Here is a 23,395-nt window from a genome sequence, read left to right on the forward strand (position 1 = left end):
TTCGCTCTATCACCGATCTCTCATTCCTGCCTTACCCTCCCTCTCTTCCCACCCTCCATTCATTTTTTAATTTCATATTTCCAGCAACTGCAGTATTTTGCTTTTGTCTTGAAAATGATAGAAGATTGAGGGGGGGGGGGCGGGGGATGGAGGTAGGAAGCTGATAAATGGCATCAGACAAGAGTGAAAACCGAACATGCTGGCAGGTCGGGCTGTGTCTGTGGAGAGACAGACAGGGAGAGTGTTTCAGGTCTGAGAGCCTTGTTCACAACTGCAAAAGGTTAGAGTTTTAACAGCATTCGCACTATTTAGCCTTTGGCATGCCAAGTAGAAGAGGAGTCATTCGCCCAGCAGAATGCACACTGCATCAATCTCACACTCACTTGCTCTGGAGATCAGATAGAACCGGCTTCACAGACTCATCCTCAGCCTGGCCCCTGAAACAGTCGAGCAAGAGATCTTGTTAGTTACAATGGTGGGGATAGGAGTGAGCCCCACAGATACACTGGAGACCACAGGGTGATTGAATAAACCCAGAGCGGGACAGAGACCCTCTAAACATGGGGCAGGGAGGCAGCACCCAGGGGTGACGCTGAGCACCCCCCCCCCCCCACACACAGAGCAGGGAGGCAGCACCCAGGGGTGGGACTGAGCCCACACACACAGCAGGGGAGAACTACTCAGCAGTGAAACCTCTCACAGTTGAATACTCTACTAACAATCTGTGCTCCACGCTAAGAAACGGATATTTGAGGTGTGGAACCGGTTGGCTGGAGAGTGTTGCTACAGGAATTCCTCAAGAGGCAGCCAATTAAATTGTTTGTTAAATTACCGGTCAGCACAAGTTGTGTGTGTGACTGGGCATAGGTTATGACCAATGTGTGCAAGACGTATAGTGTATTAACAATTATCAAATGGGCTGACCTCCCCTGGCATTGCGCACAGCTTTGTGGTTTGACTGGTAATCTGGCTTGTACTGTTAAGGCGGTTGTCCAACAACTTCCTTCAGGGCAAGCAAGCGGTACAGAGGCCAGAGTTCCATGGCCCTCAGCGAAGGACAGTCAGAGTTCAACTGTTACTGTCAAGGGACAGTCAGAGTTCAATTGCTATCGGCGAAGGACAGTCAGAGCTCAGTGGCTGTCAGCGAAGGACAGTCAGAGTTCAACTGCTATCGACAAAGGACAGTCAGAGTTCAATTGCTATTGGCAAAGGTCAGTCAGAGCTCAGTGGCTGTCAGCGAAGGACAGTCAGAGTTCAACTGCTATCGACAAAGGACAGTCAGAGTTCAATTGCTATTGGCGAAGGGAATTTCCAAGATCTGGGTCAGACGAAACCAGCATGTTTTTCAATGCCTTTGAATGTGACACGACTCTCTCTCTCTCTCTCGAAATCTACAATACCCAGGGAATTATTCTAGACAAGTAAATTTGAGGAAGTACATGCACCTTCACACCTACCTCTCAATGTCACTCTTCTCAACCAGACACTGTAGAACTGCATCTAAACGATTACGGGCTGTTGAAGCCTCAAGATCTGCAGGCGACAGAAACCACATCAGTGATTAAAGGAACTGAGGGTCAGGGACTGAGGGAATGCTGCACTGTCGGAGGGGTCAGTACTGAGGGAGTGCTGTACTATCAGAGGGTCAGTACTGAGGGAGTGCTGCACTGTCAGAGGGTCAGTACTGAGGGAATGCTGCACTGTCAGAGGGTCAGTACTGAGGGAGTGCTGTACTATCAGAGGGTCAGTACTGAGGGAGTGCTGCACTGTCAGAGGGTCAGTACTGAGGGAATGCTGCACTGTCGGAGGGTCAGTACTGAGGGAATGCTGCCACTGTTGGAGGGTCAGTACTGAGGGAATGCTGCACTGTCGGAGGGTCAGTACTGAGGGAGTGCTGCACTGTCAGGGGTCAGTACTGAGGGAATGCTGCACTGTCGGAGGGTCAGTACTGAGGAGTGCTGTACTATCAGAGGGTCAGTACTGAGGGAGTGCTGCACTGTCAGAGGTCAGTACTGAGGGAATGCTGCACTTGTCAGAGGGTCAGTACTGAGGAGTGCTGTACTATCAGAGGGTCAGTACTGAGGGAGTGCTGCACTGTCGGAGGGTCAGTACTGAGGGAATGCTGCACTGTCGGAGGGTCAGTACTGAGGGAATGCTGCACTGTCGAGGGTCAGTACTGAGGGAATGCTGCACTGTCGGAGGGTCAGTACTGAGGGAGTGCTGCACTGTCGGAGGGTCAGTACTGAGGGAATGCTGCACTGTCAGAGGGTCAGTACTGAGGGAGTGCTGTACTATCAGAGGGTCAGTACTGAGGGAATGCTGCACTGTCGGAGGGTCAGTACTGAAGGAATGCTGCACTGTCGGAGGGTCAGTACTGAAGAGAATGCTGCACTGTAGGAGGGTCAGTACTGAGGGAATGCTGCACTGTCGGAGGGTCAGTACTGAGGGAGTGCCGCACTGTCGGAGGGTCAGTCTGAGGGAGTGCCGCACTGTCGGAGGGTCAGTACTGAGGGAGTGCCGCACTGTCGGAGGGTCAGCACTGTGAGGGAGTGCCGCACTGTCGGAGGGTCAGTACTGAGGGAGTGCCGCACTGTCGGAGGGTCAGTACTGAGGGAATGCCGCACTGTCGGAGGGTCAGTACTGAGGGAGTGCTGCACTGTCCGGAGGGTCAGTACTGAGGGAGTGCTGCACTGTCCGGAGGGTCAGTACTGAGGGAGTGCCGCACTGTCGGAGGGTCAGTCTGAGGGAGTGCTGCACTGTCGGAGGGTCAGTACTGAGGGAGTGCTGCACTGTCGGCAGGGTCAGTACTGAGGGAATGCTGCACTGTCGGCAGGGTCAGTACTGAGGGAGTGCTGCACTGTCAGAGGGTCAGTACTGAGGGAATGCTGCACTGTCGGAGGGTCAGTACTGAGGGAGTGGCTGTACTATCAGAGGGTCAGTACTGAGGGGAGTGCTGCACTGTCAGAGGGTCAGTACTGAGGGAATGCTTGCACTGTCAGAGGGTCAGTACTGAGGGAGTGCTGTACTATCAGAGGGTCAGTACTGAGGGAGTGCTGCACTGTCGGAGGGTCAGTACTGAGGGAATGCTGCACTGTCGGAGGGTCAGTACTGAGGGAATGCTGCACTGTCGGAGGGTCAGTACTGAGGGAATGCTGCACTGTCGGAGGGTCAGTACTGAGGGAATGCTGCACTGTCGGAGGGTCAGTACTGAGGGAGTGCTGCACTGTCAGAGGGTCAGGTGACTGAGGGAGTGCTGCACTGTCAGAGGGTCAGTACTGAGGGAATGCTGCACTGTCAGAGGGTCAGTACTGAGGGAGGCTGTACTGATCAGAGGGTCAGTACTGAGGGAATGCTGCACTGTCGGAGGGTCAGTACTGAAGGAATGCTGCACTGTCGGAGGGTCAGTACTGAAGGAATGCTGCACTGTAGGAGGGTCAGTACTGAGGGAATGCTGCACTGTCGGAGGGTCAGTACTGAGGGAGTGCCGCACTGTCCGGAGGGGTCAGTCTGAGGGAGTGCCGCACTGTTCGAAGGGTCAGTACTGAGGGAGTGCCGCACTGTCGGAGGGTCAGCACTTGAGGGAGTGCCGCACTGTCGGAGGGTCAGCACTGAGGGAGTGCCGCACTGTCGGAGGGTCAGTACTGAGGGAGATGCCGCACTGTCGGAGGGTCAGTACTGAGGGAGTGCTGCACTGTCGGAGGGTCAGTACTGAGGGAGTGCCGCACTGTCGGAGGGTCAGTCTGAGGGAGTGCTGCACTGTCGGAGGGTCAGTACTGAGGGAGTGCCTGCACTGTCGGAGGGTCAAGTACTGAGTGAGTGCTGCACTGTCGGAGGGTCAGTACTGAGGGAGTGCTGCACTGTCGGAGGTGCCATCTTTCAGATGAGACATTAAACCGAGGCCCCCGTCTGCCCTCTCAGGTGGGTGTAAAGGATCCCACGGGCACTATTTGGAAGAAGAGCCGGGCGGTGGGGGGCAGTTCTCCCCGGTGTCCTGGGGACAATATTTATCCCTCAACCAACATCACTAGGAAAAAAAAACCGATGATCTGGGTCATTATCACATTGCTGTTTGTGGGATCTTGCTGTGCGAATATTGGCTGCCGTGTTTCCTACATTCCAAACAGTGACCACACTTCAACAAAAGTACGTCATTGGTTGTGAAACACTTTGGGACTTCCTGAGGTGGGGAAAGGCGCTAGAGAAATACATGTCTTCCTTTTGTTTGGAACTCTACCCTGAACCTCTCCATCATACTTCCCTGCAGACTGCTCCAAAGCCACATGTTGAACCCCCTGCTTTATTTTATTCATTCATGAGATGTGGGCGTCACTGGCCAGGCCAGCATTTATTGCCCATCCCCTAATTGCCCTTGAGAAGGTGGTGGTGAGCTGCCTTCTTGAACCGCTGCAGTCCATGTTGGGTAGGTACACCCACAGTGCTGTTAGGGAGGGAGTTCCAGGATTTTGACCCAGTGACAGTGAAGGAACGGCGATATAGTTCCAAGTCAGGGTGGTGTGTGACTTGGAGGGGAACTTGCAGGTGGTGGTGTTCCCATGCATCTGCTGCCTTGTCCTTCTAGTTGGTAGAGGTCGCGGGTTTGGAAGGTGCTGTCTATGGAGGCCTTGGTGCATTGCTGCAGTGCATCTTGTAGATGGTACACACTGCTGCCACTGTGTGTCGGTGGTGGAGGGAGTCAATGTTTGTAGATGGGGGGTGCCAATCAAGCGGGCTGCTTTGTCCTGGATGCGTGCCGAGCTGTCTTGAGTGTTGTTGGAGTTGCACCCACCCAGGCAAGTGGAGAGTATTCCATCACACTCCTGACTTGTGCCTTGTAGATGGTGGACAGGCTTTGGGGAGTCAGGAGGTGAGTTACTCACTGTAGACTTCCCAACCTCTGACCTGCTCTGTAGCTACAGTATTTATATGGCAACTCCAGTTCAGTTTCTGGTCAATAGTAACCCCCAGGAAGTTGATAGTGGGGGATTCAGCGATGGTAATGCCATTGAATGTCAAGGGGAGATGGTTAGATTCTCTCTTGGGTGAGATGGTCATTTGCCTGGCACTTGTGTGCCACTTAACAGCCCAAGCCTGGATATTGTCCAGGTCTTGCTGCATGTGGACAGGGACTGCTTCAGTATCTGAGGAGTCGCGAATGGTGCTGAACATTGTGCAATCATCAGTGAACACCCCCACTTCTGACCTTATGATGGAGGGAAGGATGAAGCACCTGAAGATGGTCTCTTCCCAGCCCTCCACACACTGCCTGGGCTCTTTGCTCCAGTCCCAGCAACCTTGGGGTTTTATTGATGTAGGGTGGATAACACAGGAACAGGAGGAGGCCATTCAGCCCCTCTCGAGCCTGTTACACAGGAACAGGAGGAGGCCCATTCAGCCCCCTCTCGAGCCTGTTACACAGGAACAGGAGGAGGCCATTCAGCCCTCTCGAGCCTGTTACACAGGAACAGGAGGAGGCCCATTCAGCCCCTCTCGAGCCTGTTCCACCATTCAATTACATCATGACTGATCTGTATCTTAACTCCATCTCCCCCCCCCCTTGGTTCTGTAACCCTTAATCCCCTCACCCAGCTAAAATCCATCAATCTGAGTTTTGAAATTCCAATTGACCCCCAGCCTCGACAGCTTTTCTGGGGCAGAGAGTTCCAGATTCCACTCCCCTTTGTGTGAAGAGGTGCTTCCTGACATCACTCCTGAACGGCCTGGCTCTGATTTTAAGGTTCTGCCCCCTTGTTCTGGACTCCCCCTCCCCCCACCAGAGGAAATAGTTTCTCTCTATCGACCCGATCGAATCCTTTAATCATCTTAAACCCCCTTGATTTGATCACCCTTTAATCTATATACTTGAGGGATAAATGAGCTGTGAGGGGGGAGATCTGTGACAGGGTGTTGGGGGGGGGTCGGTTGGGGGAGACAATGCAGGGGACAGAAACTGCCCAGCCTCACCTGTTTTCTCTGTCTTCACTTTCACTGAGAGCATGCAGCACCGTGAGGTCTCATTCACACGATGGGCGTCTCAGAGTCAGCACAGACAGCACCAAGATCAACACTTCCTTCAACAGGCCTGTGACAGAGGAGACACAAGCTGAGAGATGGCATTACTGAACTTTCACATTTAACACTGGACCATGCCCTGAAATGGCTGCAGGGAAACAGCCTTGAGCTGGGAATGGGAAAAAACATTCACTTCCCATTCTTGTCAAAGAATTAAGTATCAGGAATTCTCTGGCTGTGAACTTCTTCCGGAGCCACTGAGATCCTGAACAGTGTGAAGGAGCTGGATTAACATCAGTAGAGATACAGTCAGTAACACTAGGCGCTGGGGAGAGAGTGGTTACTGAGTGACAGTGTGCGGGAGCTGGATTAATATCAGTAGAGTACAGGTGAGTAACAAGGGCGCTGGGGAGAGAGTGGTTACTGAGTGACAGTGTGCGGGAGCTGGATTAATATCAGTAGAGATACAGTGAGTAACACAGGGCGCTGGGAGAGAGTGGTTACTGAGTGACAGTGTGAGGGAGCTGGATTAATATCAGTAGAGATACAGTCAGTAACACAGGGCGCTGGGAGAGAGTGGTTACTGAGTGACAGTGTGCGGGAGCTGGATTAATATCAGTAGAGATACAGTGAGTAACACAGGGCGCTGGGGAGAGAGTGGTTACTGAGTGACAGTGTGAGGGAGCTGGATTAACATCAGTAGAGATACAGTCAGTAACACAGGGCGCTGGGAGGAGAGGGGTTATTAAATGACCACGTGAGGGAGCTGGATTAACATCAGTAGAGATCCAGTCAGTAACACAGGGCACTGGGGGGGGGGGGGGGGGGGAGAAGGGTTACTGAGGGAGCTGGATTAACATCATAGAGATACAGTCAGTAACACAGGGCACTGGAAAAAAGGGATTACTGAGTGACCAGTGTGAGGGAGCTGGATTAACATCAGTAGAGATACAGTCAGTAACACAGGGTGCTGGGGAGAGAGGGGTTACTGAGTGACAGTGTGGAGGGAGCTGGATTATCAGTAGAGATACAGTCAGTAACACAGGGCACTGGGGGGAGAAGGGTTACTGAGTGACCAGTGTGAGGGAGCCGTGTGTGAGAGAGCTGTGTATGGGATCTGTGTGAGGGAGCTGCATGAGGTGGGAACTATGTGCGAGGGAGCTGTGTGGGGGGTATCTATTTGCGGGAGCTGTGTGTATGGAGGATCTATTTGGGAGGAGCTCTGTGCGAGGGGGATCTATGGTGTAGCTGTGTGTGGGGGGTGTAGGGGATTTATTTGGGGAATGTGTGTTGTGGGGTGCAGGGGATCTATTTGGCAGATGTGTGTGGGGGGAGGTGTAGGGATCTATTTGGGGGATCTGTGGTGTGGTGGAGAGCGTATCGGTGATCTGTTTGGGGGATCTGCTTATGTGTGGAGTTGTAGGGGATGTATTTGGCAGATGTGTGTGGGAGTTGTAGGGGATAAATTTGGGAGGTCTGTGTGGGGGTGTAGGGGATCTATGTGTGTGGAGAGGGTATCTGAGATCTATTTGGGGGATCTGTGTGTGGGGGGGGGGTGTGTGGGATCTATTTGGGGGGTCTGTGTGGGGGTGTAGGGGATCTATGTGTGTGGAGAGGGTATCTGAGATCTATTTGGGGGATCTGTGTGTGGGGGGGGGGTGTGTGGGATCTATTTGGGGGGTCTGTGTGGGGGTGTAGGGGATCTATGTGTGTGGAGAGGGTATCTGAGATCTATTTGGGGGGATCTGTGTCGTGGGGGGGGGGGGAGGTGTGTGGGGATCTATTTGGTGGATCTGTGTGTGGGGGGGGGTGTGTGGGATCTATTTGGGGGGTCTGTGTGGGGTGTAGGGGATCTATGTGTGTGGAGAGGGTATCTGAGATCTATTTGGGGGATCTGTGTGTGGGGGGGGGGGGGAGGTGTGTGGGATCTATTTGGTGGATCTGTGTGTGTGGGGGGTGTGTGGGATCTATTTGGGGGGTCTGTGTGGGGGGTGGTAGGGGAGCTATGTGTGTGGAGAGGGTATCTGAGATCTATTTGGGGGATCTGTGTGTCGGGGATCATGTGCGAGAGCTAGTGTGAGAGATAATAAAAGGTTCCATGAACCCATTCTTGCAGCTGCAGTAATGGCGGCCGGCCATTTCCGGTCAACAACATCCGGTGGGCACAGTCCATCTCCGCTATTGTTGGAGTTTGGCAGCAGCTCCCCGGCGGCCTCTCAGCCGAGGCCCAAACCCACCCTACCCGGCCCAGGGCACCCACCAGGGCCGTTCCCCGCTCCCCCGAAGCCCGCTCTCACACCCAGCCCGCTCCTGAGGCTTTCCTCCGGCCCGCTCACTCCTCGGCTCTCCGCTGCTTGACTGCCTCCAACCGTCCACTCCGACCTGGCCCCACGCCGACGCGTGGCGTCACCGCGTCGCCCCGCCCCTCAAGGCCACGCCCCTACTTGCCCCGCCTCTCCGCGCTGACGTTACCGCACAGTGCCCGCCTTCCCAGCCGCCGAGCGCTCTCACCGATTGGTGGACGTCCCCCTTGCGAGCCTTGCGTCGGCTTGAGGCCCCGCCCCACCAGCCCGGTTTATCCCTCCAAAGCCCCGCCCCTTTCCTGTGCGTCATGGCGTCACGGCGCAGCAGCCGTTGGCCCGCCCGCGCCCTGGGGGGTGGGGGTGAGTTTGAATCCCGTCCGGTTGGGCGGCGGGATGGAGAGCGGGATTGCGCTGGAGGCGGGGGCGGAGGCGGTGGAAGACCATGGTCATGGAGGCAGCAGCAAGGTGAGACAGGAGCGGGAGGTCTCTGACCTGGGGTCAGTTATTGGGGTTCGGGGGGTCTCTGACCCTCACTCGGGTCAGTTATTGGGGTTCGGGGGGTCTCTGACCCTCACTCGGGTCAGTTATTGGGGCTCGGAGGGTCTTTGATCCTCACTCGGGTCAGTTATTGGGGTTCAGGGGTCTCTGATCCTCACTCGGGTCAGTTATTGGGGTTCAGGGGTCTCTGATCCTCACTCGGTCAGTTATTGGGGTTCGGGGGGTCTCTGACCCTCACTCTGGTCAGTTATTGGGGTTCAGGGGTCTCTGATCCTCACTCGGGTCAGTTATTGGGATTCGGGGGGTCTCTTGACCCTCACTCGGGTCAGTTATTGGGGTTCAGGGGTCTCTGATCCTCACTCGGGTCAGTTATTGTGGTTCAGGGGTCTCTGACCCTCACTCGGGTCAGTTATTGGGATTCGGGGGTCTCTGACCCTCACTCGGGTCAGTTATTGGGGTTCGGGGGGTCTCTGACCCTCACTCGGGTCAGTTATTGGGAGTCGGGGGGTCTCTGACCCTCACTCGGGTCAGTTATTGTGGTTCAGGGTCTCTGACCCTCACTCGGGTCAGTTATTGGGATTCGGGGGGTATCTTATCCTCACTCGGGTCAGTTATTGGGGTTCGGGGGGTCTCTGACCCTCACTCCAGTCAGTTATTGGGGTTCGGGGGGTCTCTGACCCTCACTCGGGTTAGTTATTGGGGTTCGGGGGTCTCTGACCCTCACTCGGGTCAGTTATTGGGGTTCAGGGGTCTCTGACCCTCACTCGGGTCAGTTATTGGGATTCGGGGGTATCTTATCCTCACTCGGGTAAGTTATTGGGGTTCGGGGGGTCTCTGACCCTCACTCTAGTCAGTTATTGGGGTTCAGGGGTCTCTGACCCTCACTCAGGTCGGTTATTGGGGTTCAGGGGTCTCTGACCCTCACTCGGGTCAGTTATTGGGGTTCGGAGGGCCTCTGATCCTCACTCGGGTCAGTTATTGGGGTTCGGGGGGTATCTGACCCTCACTCGGGTCAGTTATTGGGGTTCAGGGTCTCTTATCCTCACTCGGGTCAGTTATTGGGTTCAGAGGGTCTCTGACCCTCACTCGGGTCAGTTATTGGGGTTCGGGGGGTATCTTATCCTCACTCGGGTCAGTTATTGGGGTTCGGGGGGGGTCTCTGACCCTCACTCTGGTCAGTTATTGGGGTTCAGGGGTCTCTGACCCTCACTCGGGTCAGTTATTGGGGTTCGGAGGGCCTCTGATCCTCACTCGGGTCAGTTATTGGGGGTTCGGGGGGGTATCTTATCCTCACTCGGGTCAGTTATTGGGGTTCGGGGGGGTCTCTGACCCTCACTGACCTGGGGTCAGTTATTGGGGTTCGGGGTGTATGTTATCCACACTCGGGTCAGTTATTGGGGTTCGGCGGGGGGGGGGTCTCTGACCCTCACTGACCTCGGGTCAGTTATTGAGGTTCAGGGGTCTCTGACCCTCACTCAGGTCAGTTATTGGGGTTCGGTGGGTATCTTATCCTCACTCAGGTCAGTTATTGGGATTCGGGGGTATGTTATCCTCATTCGGGTCAGTTATAGGGGTTCGGGGGGTCTCTGACCCTCACTGACCTGGGGTCATATTGGGGTTCAGGGGGGTCTCTGACCCTCACTCAGGTCAGTTATTGGGGTTCGGGGGGTATGTTATCCTCACTCGGGTCAGTTATTGGGGTTTTGGGGGGGGGTCTCTGACCCTCACTGACCTGGGTCAGTTATTGGGGTTCGGGGGTCTCTTATCCTCACTCAGGTCAGTTATTGGGGTTCAGGGGAGTCTCTGACCCTCACTGACCTCGGTCAGTTATTGGGTTCAGGGGTCTCTGATCCTCACTCGGGTCAGTTATTGGGGTTCGGGGGGGTCTCTTATCCTCACTCAGGTCAGTTATTGGGGTTCGGGGGGGTCTCTGATCCTCACTCAGGTCAGTTATTGGGGTTCGGGGGGGTCTCTGATCCTCACTCGGGTCAGTTATCGGGGTTCGGGGGGTCTGTGTTCCACACTCAGGTCAGTTATTGGGGTTCGGGGGGGTCTCTGATCCTCACTCGGGCAGTTATTGGGGTTCGGGGGGTCTCTGTTCCTCACTCGGGTCAGTTATTGGGGTTTCGGGGGGGTCTCTGATCCTCACTCGGGTCAGTTATTGGGGTTCGGGGGGTCTCTGTTCATCAGTCGGGTCAGTTATTGGGGTTCGGGGGGGGTCTCTGTTCCTCACTCGGGTCAGTTATTGGGGTTCGGAGGGTCTCTGATCCTCACTCGGGTCAGTTTGATCCTCACTCGGGTTAGTTATTGGGGTTCGGAGGGTCTCTGATCTTCATTCGGGTCAGTTATTGCGGTTCGGAGGGTCTCTGATCTTCATTCGGGTCAGTTATTGGGGTTCGGGGGGTCTCTGATCTTCACTCGGGTTAGTTATTGGGGTTCGGAGGGTCTCTGATCTTCACTCGGGTTAGTTATTGGGGTTCGGGGGGCTCTGATCCTCACTCGGGTCAGTTATTGGGGTTCGGGGGTCTCTGATCCTCACTCGGGTTAGTTATGGGGTTCGGGGGTCTCTGATCCTCACTCGGGTCAGTTATTGGGGTTCGGGGAGTCTCTGATCCTCACTCAGGTCAGTTATTGGGGTTCGAGGGGTCTCTGTTCCTCACTCGGGTCAGTTATTGGGGTTCGGGGGGTCTCTGATCCTCACTCGGGTCAGTTTGATCTTCACTCGGGTCAGTTATTGGGGTTCGGGGGTCTCTGATCCTCACTCGGGTCAGTTATTGGGGTTCGGGGAGTCTCTGATCCTCACTCAGGTCAGTTATTGGGGTTCGAGGGGTCTCTGTTCCTCACTCGGGTCAGTTATTGGGGTTCGGGGGGTCTCTGATCCTCACTCGGGTCAGTTGATCTTCACTCGGGTCAGTTATTGGGGTTCGGGGAGTCTCTGATCCTCACTCAGGTCAGTTATTGGGGTTCGGGGAGTCTCTGATCCTCACTCGGGTCTGCTATTGGGGTTCGGGGAGTCTCTGATCCTCACTCAGGTCAGTTATTGGGGTTCGGGGGGTCTCTGTTCCTCACTCGGGTCAGTTTATTGGGTTCGGGGGGGTCTCTGTTCCTCACTCGGGTCAGTTATTGGGGTTTGGGGAGTCTCTGATCCTCACTCAGGTCAGTTATTGGGGTTCGGGGGGTCTCTGATCCTCACTCGGGTCAGTTATTGGGGTTCGGGGGGGTCTCTGATCCTCACTCAGATCAGTTATTGGGGTTCGGGGGGTCTCTGATCCTCACTCAGGTCAGTTATTGGGGTTCGGGGGGTCTCTGTTCCTCACTCGGGTCAGTTATTGGGGTTCGGGGGGTCTCTGATCCTCACTCGGGTCAGTTTGATCCTCACTCGGGTTAGTTATTGGGGTTCGGGGGGTCTCTGATCTTCACTCGGGTCAATTATTGGGGTTCGGGGGGTCTCTGATCCTCACTCGGGTCAGTTTGATCTTCACTCGGGTCAGTTATTGGGGTTCGGGGGTCTCTGTTCCTCACTCGGGTTAGTTATTGGGGTTCGGGGGGTCTCTGATCCTCACTCGGGTCAGTTTGATCCTCACTCGGGTTAGTTATTGGGGTTCAGGGGGGTCTCTGATCTTCACTCGGGTCAGTTATTGGGGTTCGGGGGGTCTCTGATCTTCACTCGGGTCAGTTATTGGGGTTCGGGGGGTCTCTGATCTTCATTCGGGTCAGTTATTGGGGTTCGGAGGGTCTCTGATCCTCACTCGGGTCAGTTTATTGGGGTTCGGGAGTCTCTGATCCTCACTCGGGTCAGTTTGATCCTCACTCGGGTTAGTTATTGGGGTTCGGGGGTCTCTGATCCTCACTCAGGTCAGTTATTGGGGTTTGGGGGGTCTCTGTTCCTCACTCGGGTCAGTTATTGGGTTTCGGGGGGTCTCTGATCCTCACTCGGGTCAGTTTGATCTTCACTCGGGTCAGTTATTGGGGTTCGGGGGGTCTCTGATCCTCACTCGGGTCAGTTATTGGGGTTCGGGGGGTCTCTGTCCTCACTCGGGTCAGTTATTGGGGTTCAGGGGGGTCTCTGTCCTCACTCGGGTCAGTTATTGGGGTTCGGGGGGTCTCTGATCCTCACTCGGGTCAGTTATTGGGGTTCAGGGGTCTCTGATCTTCACTCTGGTCAGTTATTGGGGTTTGGCTGGGTCTCTGTCCTCACTCGGGTCAGTTATTGGGGTTCGGAGGGTCTCTGATCTTCACTCGGGTCAATTATTGGGGTTCGGGGGGTCTCTGATCCTCACTCGGGTCAGTTTGATCCTCACTCGGGTCAGTTATTGGGGTTCGGGGGGTCTCTGATCCTCACTCGGGTCAGTTTGATCTTCACTCGTGTCAGTTATTGGGGTTCGGAGGGTCTCTGATCTTCACTCGGGTCAATTATTGGGGTTCGGGGGGTCTCTGATCCTCACTCGGGTCAGTTTGATCTTCACTCGGGTCAATTATTGGGGTTCGGGGGGTCTCTGATCCTCACTCGGGTCAGTTATTGTGGTTCGGAGGGTCTCTGATCTTCACTCGGGTCAGTTATTGGGGTTCGGGGGGTCTCTGATCCTCACTCGGGTCAGTTTGATCTTCACTCGGGTCAGTTATTGGGGTTCGGGGGGGTCTCTGATCCTCACTCGGGTCAGTTATTGGGGTTCGGGGGGTCTCTGTCCTCACTCGGGTCAGTTATTGGGGTTCGGGGGGGTCTCTGTCCTCACTCGGGTCAGTTTGATCTTCACTCGGGTCAGTTATTGGGGTTCGGGGGGTCTCTGATCCTCACTCGGGTCAGTTTGATCTTCACTCGGGTCAGTTATTGGGGTTCGGAGGGTCTCTGATCTTCACTCGGGTCAATTATTGGGGTTCGGGGGGTCTCTGATCCTCACTTGGGTCAGTTATTGTGGTTCGGAGGGTCTCTGATCTTCACTCGGGTCAATTATTGGGGTTCGGGGGGTCTCTGATCCTCACTCGGGTCAGTTATTGTGGTTCGGAGGGTCTCTGATCTTCACTCGGGTCAATTATTGGGGTTCGGGGGGTCTCTGATCCTCACTCGGGTCAGTTATTGGGGTTCGGGGGTCTCTGATCCTCACTCGGGTCAGTTATTGGGGTTCGGGGGTCTCTGATCCTCACTCGGGTCAGTTATTGGGGTTCGGGGGTCTCTGATCCTCACTCGGGTCAGTTATTGGTGTTCGGGGAGTCTCTGATCCTCACTCGGGTTAGTTATTGGGGTTCGGGGGGTCTCTGTTCCTCACTCGGGTCAGTTATTGGGGTTCGGGGGGTCTCTGATCCTCACTCGGGTCAGTTTGATCTTCACTCGGGTCAGTTATTGGGGTTCGGGGGGGGTCTCTGTTCCTCACGCGGGTCAGTTATTGGGGTTCGGGGGGTCTCTGTTCCTCACTCGGGTCAGTTATTGGGGTTCGGGGGGTCTCTGATCCTCACTCGGGTCAGTTTGATCCTCACTCGGGTCAGTTATTGGGGTTCGGAGGGTCTCTGATCCTCACTCGGGTCAGTTATTGGGGTTCGGGGGGTCTCTGTCCTCACTCGGGTCAGTTATAGGGGTTCGGGGGGGTCTCTGATCCTCACTCGGGTCAGTTATTGGGGTTCGGGGGGTCTCTGTCCTCACTCGGGTTAGTTATTGGGGTTCGGGGGGGGTCTCTGTCCTCACTCGGGTTAGTTATTGGGGTTTGGAGGGTCTCTGATCCTCACTCGGGTCAGTTATTGGGGTTCGGGGGGTCTCTGTTCCTCACTCGGGTCAGTTATTGGGGTTCGGGGGGTCTCTGTTCCTCACTCGGGTCAGTTATTGGGGTTCGGGGGGTCTCTGATCCTCACTCGGGTCAGTTTGATCCTCACTCGGGTCAGTTATTGGGGTTCGGAGGGTCTCTGATCCTCACTCGGGTCAGTTATTGGGGTTCGGGGGGTCTCTGTCCTCACTCGGGTCAGTTATAGGGGTTCGGGGGGGTCTCTGATCCTCACTCGGGTCAGTTATTGGGGTTCGGGGGGGTCTCTGTCCTCACTCGGGTTAGTTATTGGGGTTCGGGGGGGTCTCTGATCCTCACTCGGGTCAGTTTGATCTTCACTCGGGTTAGTTATTGGGGTTCAGAGGGTCTCTGATCCTCACTCGGGTCAGTTATTGGGGTTCGGGGGGTCTCTGTCCTCACTCGGGTCAGTTATAGGGGTTCGGGGGGGTCTCTGATCCTCACTCGGGTCAGTTATTGGGGTTCGGGGGGTCTCTGTCCTCACTCGGGTTAGTTATTGGGGTTCGGGGGGTCTCTGATCCTCACTCGGGTCAGTTATTGGGGTTCGGGGGGTCTCTGATCCTCACTCGGGTTAGTTATTGGGGTTCGGGGGTCTCTGATCCTCACTCGGGTCAGTTATTGGGGTTCGGGGAGTCTCTGATCCTCACTCAAGGGTCTCTGATCCTCACTCGGGTCAGTTTGATCTTCACTCGGGTTAGTTATTGGGGTTCAGAGGGTCTCTGATCCTCACTCGGGTCAGTTATTGGGGTTCGGGGGGTCTCTGTCCTCACTCGGGTCAGTTATTGGGGTTCGGAGGGTCTCTGATCCTCACTCGGGTCAGTTATTGGGGTTCGGGTGGTCTCTGATCCTCACTCTGGTCAGTTATTGGGGTTCGGGGGGTCTCTGATCCTCACTCGGGTCAGTTATTGGGGTTCGGGTGGTCTCTGATCCTCACTCGGGTCAGTTATTGGGGTTCGGGGGGTCTCTGATCCTCACTCGGGTCAGTTTGATCCTCACTCGGGTCAGTTATTGGGGTTCGGGGGGGTCTCTGATCCTCACTCGGGTTAGTTTGATCCTCACTCGGGTCAGTTATTGGGGTTCGGGTGGTCTCTGATCCTCACTCTGGTCAGTTATTGGGGTTCGGGGGGTCTCTGATCCTCACTCGGGTCAGTTATTGGGGTTCGGGTGGTCTCTGATCCTCACTCTGGTCAGTTATTGGGGTTCGGGGGGTCTCTGATCCTCACTCTGGTCAGTTATTGGGGTTCGGGGGGTCTCTGATCCTCACTCTGGTCAGTTATTGGGGTTCGGAGGGTCTCTGATCCTCACTCGGGTCAGTTATTGGGGTTCGGGTGGTCTCTGATGCTCACTCTGGTCAGTTATTGGGGTTCGGGGGGTCTCTGATCCTCACTCGGGTCAGTTATTGGGATTCAGAGGGTCTCTGATCCTCACTCGGGTCAGTTATTGGGGTTCGGAGGGTCTCTGATCCTCACTCGGGTCAGTTATTGGGGTTCGGAGGGTCTCTGATCTTCACTCGGGTCAGTTATTGGGGTTCGGGGGGGTCTCTGATCCTCACTCGGGTCAGTTATTGGGGTTCGGGGGGTCTCTGATCCTCACTCGGGTCAGTTTGATCCTCACTCGGGTCAGTTATTGGGGTTCGGAGGGTCTCGGATCCTCACTCGGGTCAGTTATTGGGGTTCGGGGGGGTCTCTGATCCTCACTCGGGTTAGTTATTGGGGTTCGGAGGGTCTCTGATCCTCACTCGGGTCAGTTTGATCCTCACTCGGGTTAGTTATTGGGGTTCGGGGGGTCTCTGATCCTCACTCGGGTCAGTTATTGGGGTTCGGGGGGTCTCTGTCCTCACTCGGGTCAGTTATTGGGGTTCGGGGGGTCTCTGTCCTCACTCGGGTTAGTTATTGGGGTTCGGGGGGTCTCTGATCCTCACTCGGGTTAGTTATTGGGGTTCAGGGGTCTCTGATCCTCACTCGGGTCAGTTATTGGGGTTCAGGGGTCTCTGATCCTCACTCGGGTCAGTTATTGGGGTTCGGGGGGTCTCTGTCCTCACTCGGGTTAGTTATTGGGGTTCGGGGGGTCTCTGATCCTCACTCGGGTCAGTTATTGGGGTTCGGGGGGTCTCTGATCTTCACTCGGGTCAGTTTGACCCTCACTCAGGTCAGTTATTGGGGTTCGGGGGGTCTCTGATCCTCACTCGGGTCAGTTTGATCTTCACTCGGGTTAGTTATTGGGGTTCGGAGGGTCTCTGATCCTCACTCTGGTCAGTTATTGGGGTTCGGGGGGGTCTCTGATCCTCACTCGGGTCAGTTATTGGGGTTCGGGGGGTCTCTGATCCTCACTCGGGTCAGTTATTGGGGTTCGGAGGGTCTCTGATCCTCACTCGGGTCAGTTTGATCCTCACTCGGGTTAGTTATTGGGGTTCAGAGGGTCTCTGATCCTCACTCGGGTTAGTTATTGGGGTTCGGGGGGTCTCTGATCCTCACTCGGGTCAGTTTGATCCTCACTCGGGTTAGTTATTGGGGTTCGGGGGTCTCTGATCCTCACTCGGGTCAGATATTGGGGTTCGGGGAGTGTCTGATCCTCACTCGGGTCAGTTATTGGGGTTCGGAGGGTCTCTGATCCTGACTCGGGTCAGTTTGATCCTCACGGGTTAGTTATTGGGGTTCGGGGGTCTCTGATCCTCACTCGGGTCAGATATTGGGGTTTGGGGAGTGTCTGATCCTCACTCGGGTCAGTTATTGGGGTTCGGGGGGTCTCTGTCCTCACTCGGGTTAGTTATTGGGGTTCGGGGATCTCTGATCTTCACTCGGGTCAGTTATTGGGGTTCAGGGGGTCTCTGATCCTCGCTCGGGTCAGTTATTGGGGTTCGGGTGGTCTCTGATCCTCACTCTGGTCAGTTATTGGGGTTCGGGGGGGTCTCTGATCCTCACTCGGGTCAGTTATTGGGGTTCGGGGGGTCTCTGATCCTCACTCGGGTCAGTTATTGGGGTTCGGGGGGTCTCTGATCCTCACTCGGGTCAGTTTGATCCTCACTCGGGTTAGTTATTGGTGTTCGGGGAGTGTCTGATCCTCACGGGTTAGTTATTGGGGTTCGGGGGGTCTCTGATCCTCACTCGGGTTAGTTATTGGGGTTCGGGGAGTGTCTGATCCTCACGGGTTAGTTATTGGGGTTCGGGGGGTCTCTGATCCTCACTCGGGTCAGTTATTGGGGTTCGGGGGGTCTCTGATCCTCACTCGGGTCAGTTTGATCCTCACTCGGGTTAGTTATTGGGGTTCGGGGGGTCTCTGATCCTCACTCGGGTTAGTTATTGGGGTTCGGGGGGTCTCTGATCCTCACTCGGGTCAGTTTGATCCTCACTCGGGTCAGTTATTGGGGTTCGGGGGGTCTCTGATCCTCACTCGGGTCAGTTTGATCCTCATTCGGGTCAGTTATTGGGGTTCAGAGGGTCTCTGATCCTCACTCGGGTCAGTTATTGGGGTTCGGGGGGTCTCTGATCCTCACTCGGGTCAGTTTGATCCTCACTCGGGTTAGTTATTGGGGTTCGGCGGGTCTCTGATCCTCACTCGGGTCAGTTATTGGGGTTCGGGGGGTCTCTGATCCTCACTCGGGTCAGTTATTGGGGTTCGGGGGGTCTCTGATCCTCACTCGGGTTAGTTATTGGGGTTCGGGGGGTCTCTGATCCTCACTCGGGTCAGTTTGATCCTCACTCGGGTTAGTTATTGGGGTTCGGGGGGTCTCTGATCCTCACTCGGGTCAGTTATTGGGGTTCGGGGGGTCTCTGATCCTCACTCGGGTCAGTTATTGGGGTTCGGGGGGTCTCTGATCCTCACTCGGGTCAGTTATTGGGGTTCGGGGGGTCTCTGATCCTCACTCGGGTCAGTTATTGGGGTTCGGGGGGTCTCTGATCCTCACTCGGGTCAGTTATTGGGGTTCGGGGGGTCTCTGATCCTCACTCGGGTTAGTTATTGGGGTTCGGGGGGTCTCTGATCCTCACTCGGGTCAGTTATTGGGGTTCGGGGGGTCTCTGATCCTCACTCGGGTCAGTTATTGGGGTTCGGGGGGTCTCTGATCCTCACTCGGGTTAGTTATTGGGGTTCGGGTGGTCTCTGATCCTCACTCGGGTCAGTTATTGGGGTTCAGGGGGGTCTCTGATCCTCACTCGGGTCAGTTTGATCCTCACTCGGGTTAGTTATTGGGGTTCGGAGGGTCTCTGATCCTCACTCGGGTCAGTTATTGGGGTTCGGGGGGTCTCTGATCCTCACTCGGGTCAGATATTGGGGTTCGGGGGGTCTCTGATCCTCACTCGGGTCAGTTTGATCTTCACTCGGGTCAGTTATTGGGGTTCGGGGAGTCTCTGATCCTCACTCGGGTCAGTTATTGGGGTTCGGGGGGTCTCTGATCCTCACTCGGGTCAGTTATTGGGGTTCGGGGGGTCTCTGATCCTCACTCGGGTCAGTTTGATCTTCACTCGGGTCAGTTATTGGGGTTCGGGGAGTCTCTGATCCTCACTCGGGTCAGTTATTGGGGTTCGGGGGGTCTCTGATCCTCACTCGGGTCAGTTATTGGGGTTCGGGGGGTCTCTGATCCTCACTCGGGTTAGTTATTGGGGTTCGGCGGGTCTCTGATCCTCACTCGGGTCAGTTATTGGGGTTCGGGGGGTCTCTGATCCTCACTCGGGTCAGTTATTGGGGTTCGGGGGGTCTCTGATCCTCACTCGGGTCAGTTATTGGGGTTCGGGGGGTCTCTGATCCTCACTCGGGTTAGTTATTGGGGTTCGGGGGGTCTCTGATCCTCACTCGGGTCAGTTATTGGGGTTCGGGGGGGTCTCTGATCCTCACTCGGGTCAGTTATTGGGGTTCGGGGGGTCTCTGATCCTCACTCGGGTCAGTTTGATCCTCACTCGGGTTAGTTATTGGGGTTCGGGGGGTCTCTGATCCTCACTCGGGTCAGTTATTGGGGTTCGGGGGGTCTCTGATCCTCACTCGGGTCAGTTATTGGGGTTCGGGGGGTCTCTGATCCTCACTCGGGTCAGTTTGATCCTCACTCGGGTCAGTTATTGGGGTTCGGGGAGTCTCTGATCCTCACGCGGGTCAGTTATTGGGGTTCGGGGGGTCTCTGATCCTCACTCGGGTTAGTTATTGGGGTTCGGGGAGTCTCTGATCCTCACTCGGGTCAGTTATTGGGGTTCGGGGGTCTCTGATCCTCACTCGGGTCAGTTTGATCCTCACTCGGGTCAGTTATTGGGGTTCGGGGGGTCTCTGATCCTGACTCGGGTCAGTTTGATCCTCACTCGGGTCAGTTATTGGGGTTCGGAGGGTCTCTGATCCTCACTCGGGTCAGTTATTGGGGTTCAGAGGGTCTCTGATCCTCACTCGGGTCAGATATTGGGGTTCGGGGGGTCTCTGATCCTCACGGGTTAGTTATTGGGGTTCAGAGGGTCTCTGATCCTCACTCGGGTCAGTTATTGGGGTTCGGGGGGTCTCTGACCCTCACTCGGGTCAGTTATTGGGGTTCAGAGGGTCTCTGATCCTCACTCGGGTCAGATATTGGGGTTCGGGGGGTCTCTGATCCTCACGGGTTAGTTATTGGGGTTCGGGGGGTCTCTGATCCTGACTCGGGTCAGTTTGATCCTCACTCGGGTCAGATATTGGGGTTCGGGGGGTCTCTGATCCTCACGGGTTAGTTATTGGGGTTCAGGGGGGGGGGTCTCTGATTGTTTACCTGTGTGCCTGGTGCTTTTTAAATGGGAGATGTTGCTGCAGTTGGAGTAATCTCCATTTAGGGATATGATACAGGGTCATCGGTAAAGCTGTACAGAGTTAGACCTACACTGTTCACTGCCTCTCTCCCTCTCTCTGCCCAACAGCTCTCCTCTCTTTAATCAGGGGAATCCTTTTGGGGAATCAGCAATCCAGCGCAGTCACTATCACCCGTCCTCACCCCGCAGGCTACACCAGCAACAAAGACAACAGGTGAGGTGGTCTGGGGAATGGGGGAAGGGTGGTGACGCGTTTAGTTAAAGGAGGGGGTTGGCGTTATATTGCCAACCAATTGTCAAAGCGTGGCAGCAGACGTTGACTGTTTTCCTGGCCAGTATCTGCTAGCCCAGGACAGAGACAACATAAAACTGGGTACATCCCTGATCAGTGTGGTTCAGTCCCTCACTCCCTTGTACCTTCTTGAACTCCTCGGCTCCTCACAGCAGTTAGAAATAGAAGGAACGTGGAAATAGTTCCAGGTCTTTACTCAGGATAATTGGATTTACATCAATCTTATTGTGGTTTGTTGCGCAAGTGTCATTTGTGAAACAGTGGGTAAGATTCTCGCCTGCGAGTCAAGAGCTCGTGCCTTCAAACCCCCACACCAGAGACTTGGCCATGTAACCCAGGCTGACACTCTGACGGAGTGCTGAACTGTCGGAGGGTCAGTACTGAGGGAGTGCTGCAGTGTCGGAGGGTCAGTACTGAGGGAGTGCTGCACTGTCGGAGGGTCAGTACTGAGGGAGTGCCGCACTGTCGGAGGGTCCGTACTGAGGGAGTGCTGCACTGTCGGTGGGTCAGTACTGAGGGAGTGCCGCACTGTCGGAGGGTCCGTACTGAGGGAGTGCTGCACTGTCGGTGGGTCAGTACTGAGGGAGTGCCGCACTGTCGGAGGGTCAGTACTGAGGGAGTGCCGCACTGTAGGAGGGTCAGTACTGACGGAGTGCTGAACTGTCGGAGGGTCAGTACTGAGGGAGTGCCGCACTGTCGGAGGGTCCGTACTGAGGGAGTGCTGCACTGTCGGAGGGTCCGTACTGACGGAGTGCTGCACTGTCGGAGGGTCCGTACTGAGGGAGTGCCGCACTGTCGGAGGGTCCGTACTGAGGGAGTGCCGCACTATCGGAGGGTCTGTACTGAGGGAGTGCCGCACTGTCGGAGGATCCATACTGAGGGAGTGCCGTACTGTCGGAGGGTCAGTGCTGAGGGAGTGCTGCACTGTCGGAGGATCAGTACTGAGGGAGTGCTGCACTGTCGGAGGTGCCGTCTTTCAGATGAGGCATTAAACCGAGGCCCCCGTCTGCCCTCTCAGGTGGGTGTAAAAGATCCCACGGCCACTATTTGGAAGAAGAGCAGGGGGGTGGGGGGGAGTTCTCCCCGGTGTCCTGGGGACAATATTTATCCCTCAACCAACATCACTAAAAAAAAACCCAGATGATCTGGGTCGTTATCACATTGCTGTTTGTGGGATCTTGCTGTGCGCAAATTGGCTGTTGCTTTTCCTACATTACAAACAGTGAGCACACATCAAATAAAGTCCTTCATTGTCTGTGATGGGCTTTGGGACGTGCGGAGGGGGGGAAAGACGCTGGAGAAAGGGGAATTGTATTTTCCTGTTATTTCTCTGCATGATATTTGTTGTTTAATGACCCCTGACCCAGGTGATAAAGCCAGATAAACATCAGCAGTTTGGTCCAGTGCCTGGTCCTCCCTCCCCTCCAGATCCAGAGAATCCACCAGGACCTGTAAACCATGTGCCCCTGCAGAGGTCAAGCAGCCACCTGGAGGAGTCCTGGCCTTCAACCGAGAGCAGCTCCCCACAGACACCAGAGGGGACGAAGAAGGGAGATAGTCTGGCTGGATCTGTGGGAGGATCGCTAACACATCGCGAGGTCGATCGTAGAGACACAGGCTGGTCGGAAAGTCCAGAGACTGCACTCAGCGAGAGTTCAGTCATAGCCAAGTGAGTGAGAGCACAGTATCGACTTTATAAATGTCTGGTTCGGGCTCCAGAGGAGTATTGTTGTCAGTTCTGGGTAAGAGAGAGATCCTGTTTTGTACTGCTCCGTAGCACTGACCAAGAAGGGTGTCTGAATCCTCCAACCTTTTCCTCCCACTCCCTGCCTGCTCCCAGGTACATCCAGCGATTCCGACAGGCCAAGCCACAGAGCAGAGAGGACCGAGAGCGGGCAGCAGCTGAGGTTGGCACAGAGTTCTGGTGGCTCAGGAACTCCCCTCCGATCAGCTCCACACCGACTGAAGACAATATGCAATTCAACCAAGGTAAGCCTGGGAGTGCAGAAGGACTCCTTTTAGACCATGACTCGAGAAAAGACAGCATCAAACTGCTCCCACTGTTCAATCTTCAATCAATTAGATTCCAGTCTGTAACTCACTCCCGGGTATCTGTTATTCTCTATATAACCCCCCCCGGACTCCTCGATTAGATTCCAGTCTGTAACTCACTCCTGGGTATCTGTTATTCTCTATATAACCCCCCCGGACTCCTCGATTAGATTCCAGTCTGTAACTCACTCCCGGGTATCTGTTATTCTCTATATAACCCCCCCGGACTCCTCGATTAGATTCCAGTCGGTAACTCACTCCCGGGTATCTGTTATTCTATATATAAACCCCCTGAACCCCTCGATTAGATTCCAGTCTGTAACTCACTCCCGGGTATCTGTTATTCTATATATAAACCCCCTGAACCCCTCGATTAGATTCCAGTCTGTAACTCACTCCCGGGTATCTGTTATTCCATATATAAACCCCCCGAACCCCTCGATTAGATTCCAATCTGTAACTCACTCCCGGGTATCTGTTATTCTATATATAAACCCCCTGAACCCCTCGATTAGATTCCAGTCTGTAACTCACTCCCCGGTATCTGTTATTCTATATATAAACCCCCCGAACCCCTCGATTAGATTCCAGTCTGTAACTCACTCCCGGGTATCAGTTATTCTATATATAAACCCCCCGAACCCCTCGATTAGATTCCAGTCTGTAACTCACTCCCGGGTATCAGTTATTCTATATATAAACCCCCTGAACCCCTCGATTAGA

At 54.9% G+C, this 23,395-nt stretch overlaps 1 protein-coding gene and 1 long non-coding RNA gene across 2 annotated transcripts in view; one reads left to right on the forward strand and one right to left on the reverse strand.

The window, feature by feature from the left end:
- Positions 1-383: 383 nt before the first annotated feature.
- LOC137352677 (uncharacterized) lies at positions 384-6,102 on the reverse strand. Its single transcript, XR_010969758.1, has 3 exons — positions 5,962-6,102; positions 1,458-1,533; positions 384-437 (listed from the first exon to the last, which is right to left on the reverse strand). It is a non-coding gene; the product is annotated as an uncharacterized lncRNA (long non-coding RNA).
- A 2,594-nt stretch (positions 6,103-8,696) lies between these two features.
- Positions 8,697-23,395, forward strand: part of proser3 (proline and serine rich 3) — a 47,003-nt gene continuing 32,304 nt past the window's right edge. Inside the window, exons 1-4 of the mRNA XM_068018391.1 lie at positions 8,697-8,777; positions 20,437-20,542; positions 21,988-22,289; positions 22,461-22,609. Of these exons, the coding sequence (XP_067874492.1) occupies positions 8,755-8,777; positions 20,437-20,542; positions 21,988-22,289; positions 22,461-22,609 (580 nt within the window). The 5' untranslated portion in view covers positions 8,697-8,754. The remainder of the gene's footprint in view (positions 8,778-20,436; positions 20,543-21,987; positions 22,290-22,460; positions 22,610-23,395) is intronic.

The sequence above is a fragment of the Heterodontus francisci genome, chromosome 39, assembly GCF_036365525.1.
Source record: "Heterodontus francisci isolate sHetFra1 chromosome 39, sHetFra1.hap1, whole genome shotgun sequence".
Lineage (NCBI taxonomy): Eukaryota > Metazoa > Chordata > Chondrichthyes > Heterodontiformes > Heterodontidae > Heterodontus > Heterodontus francisci.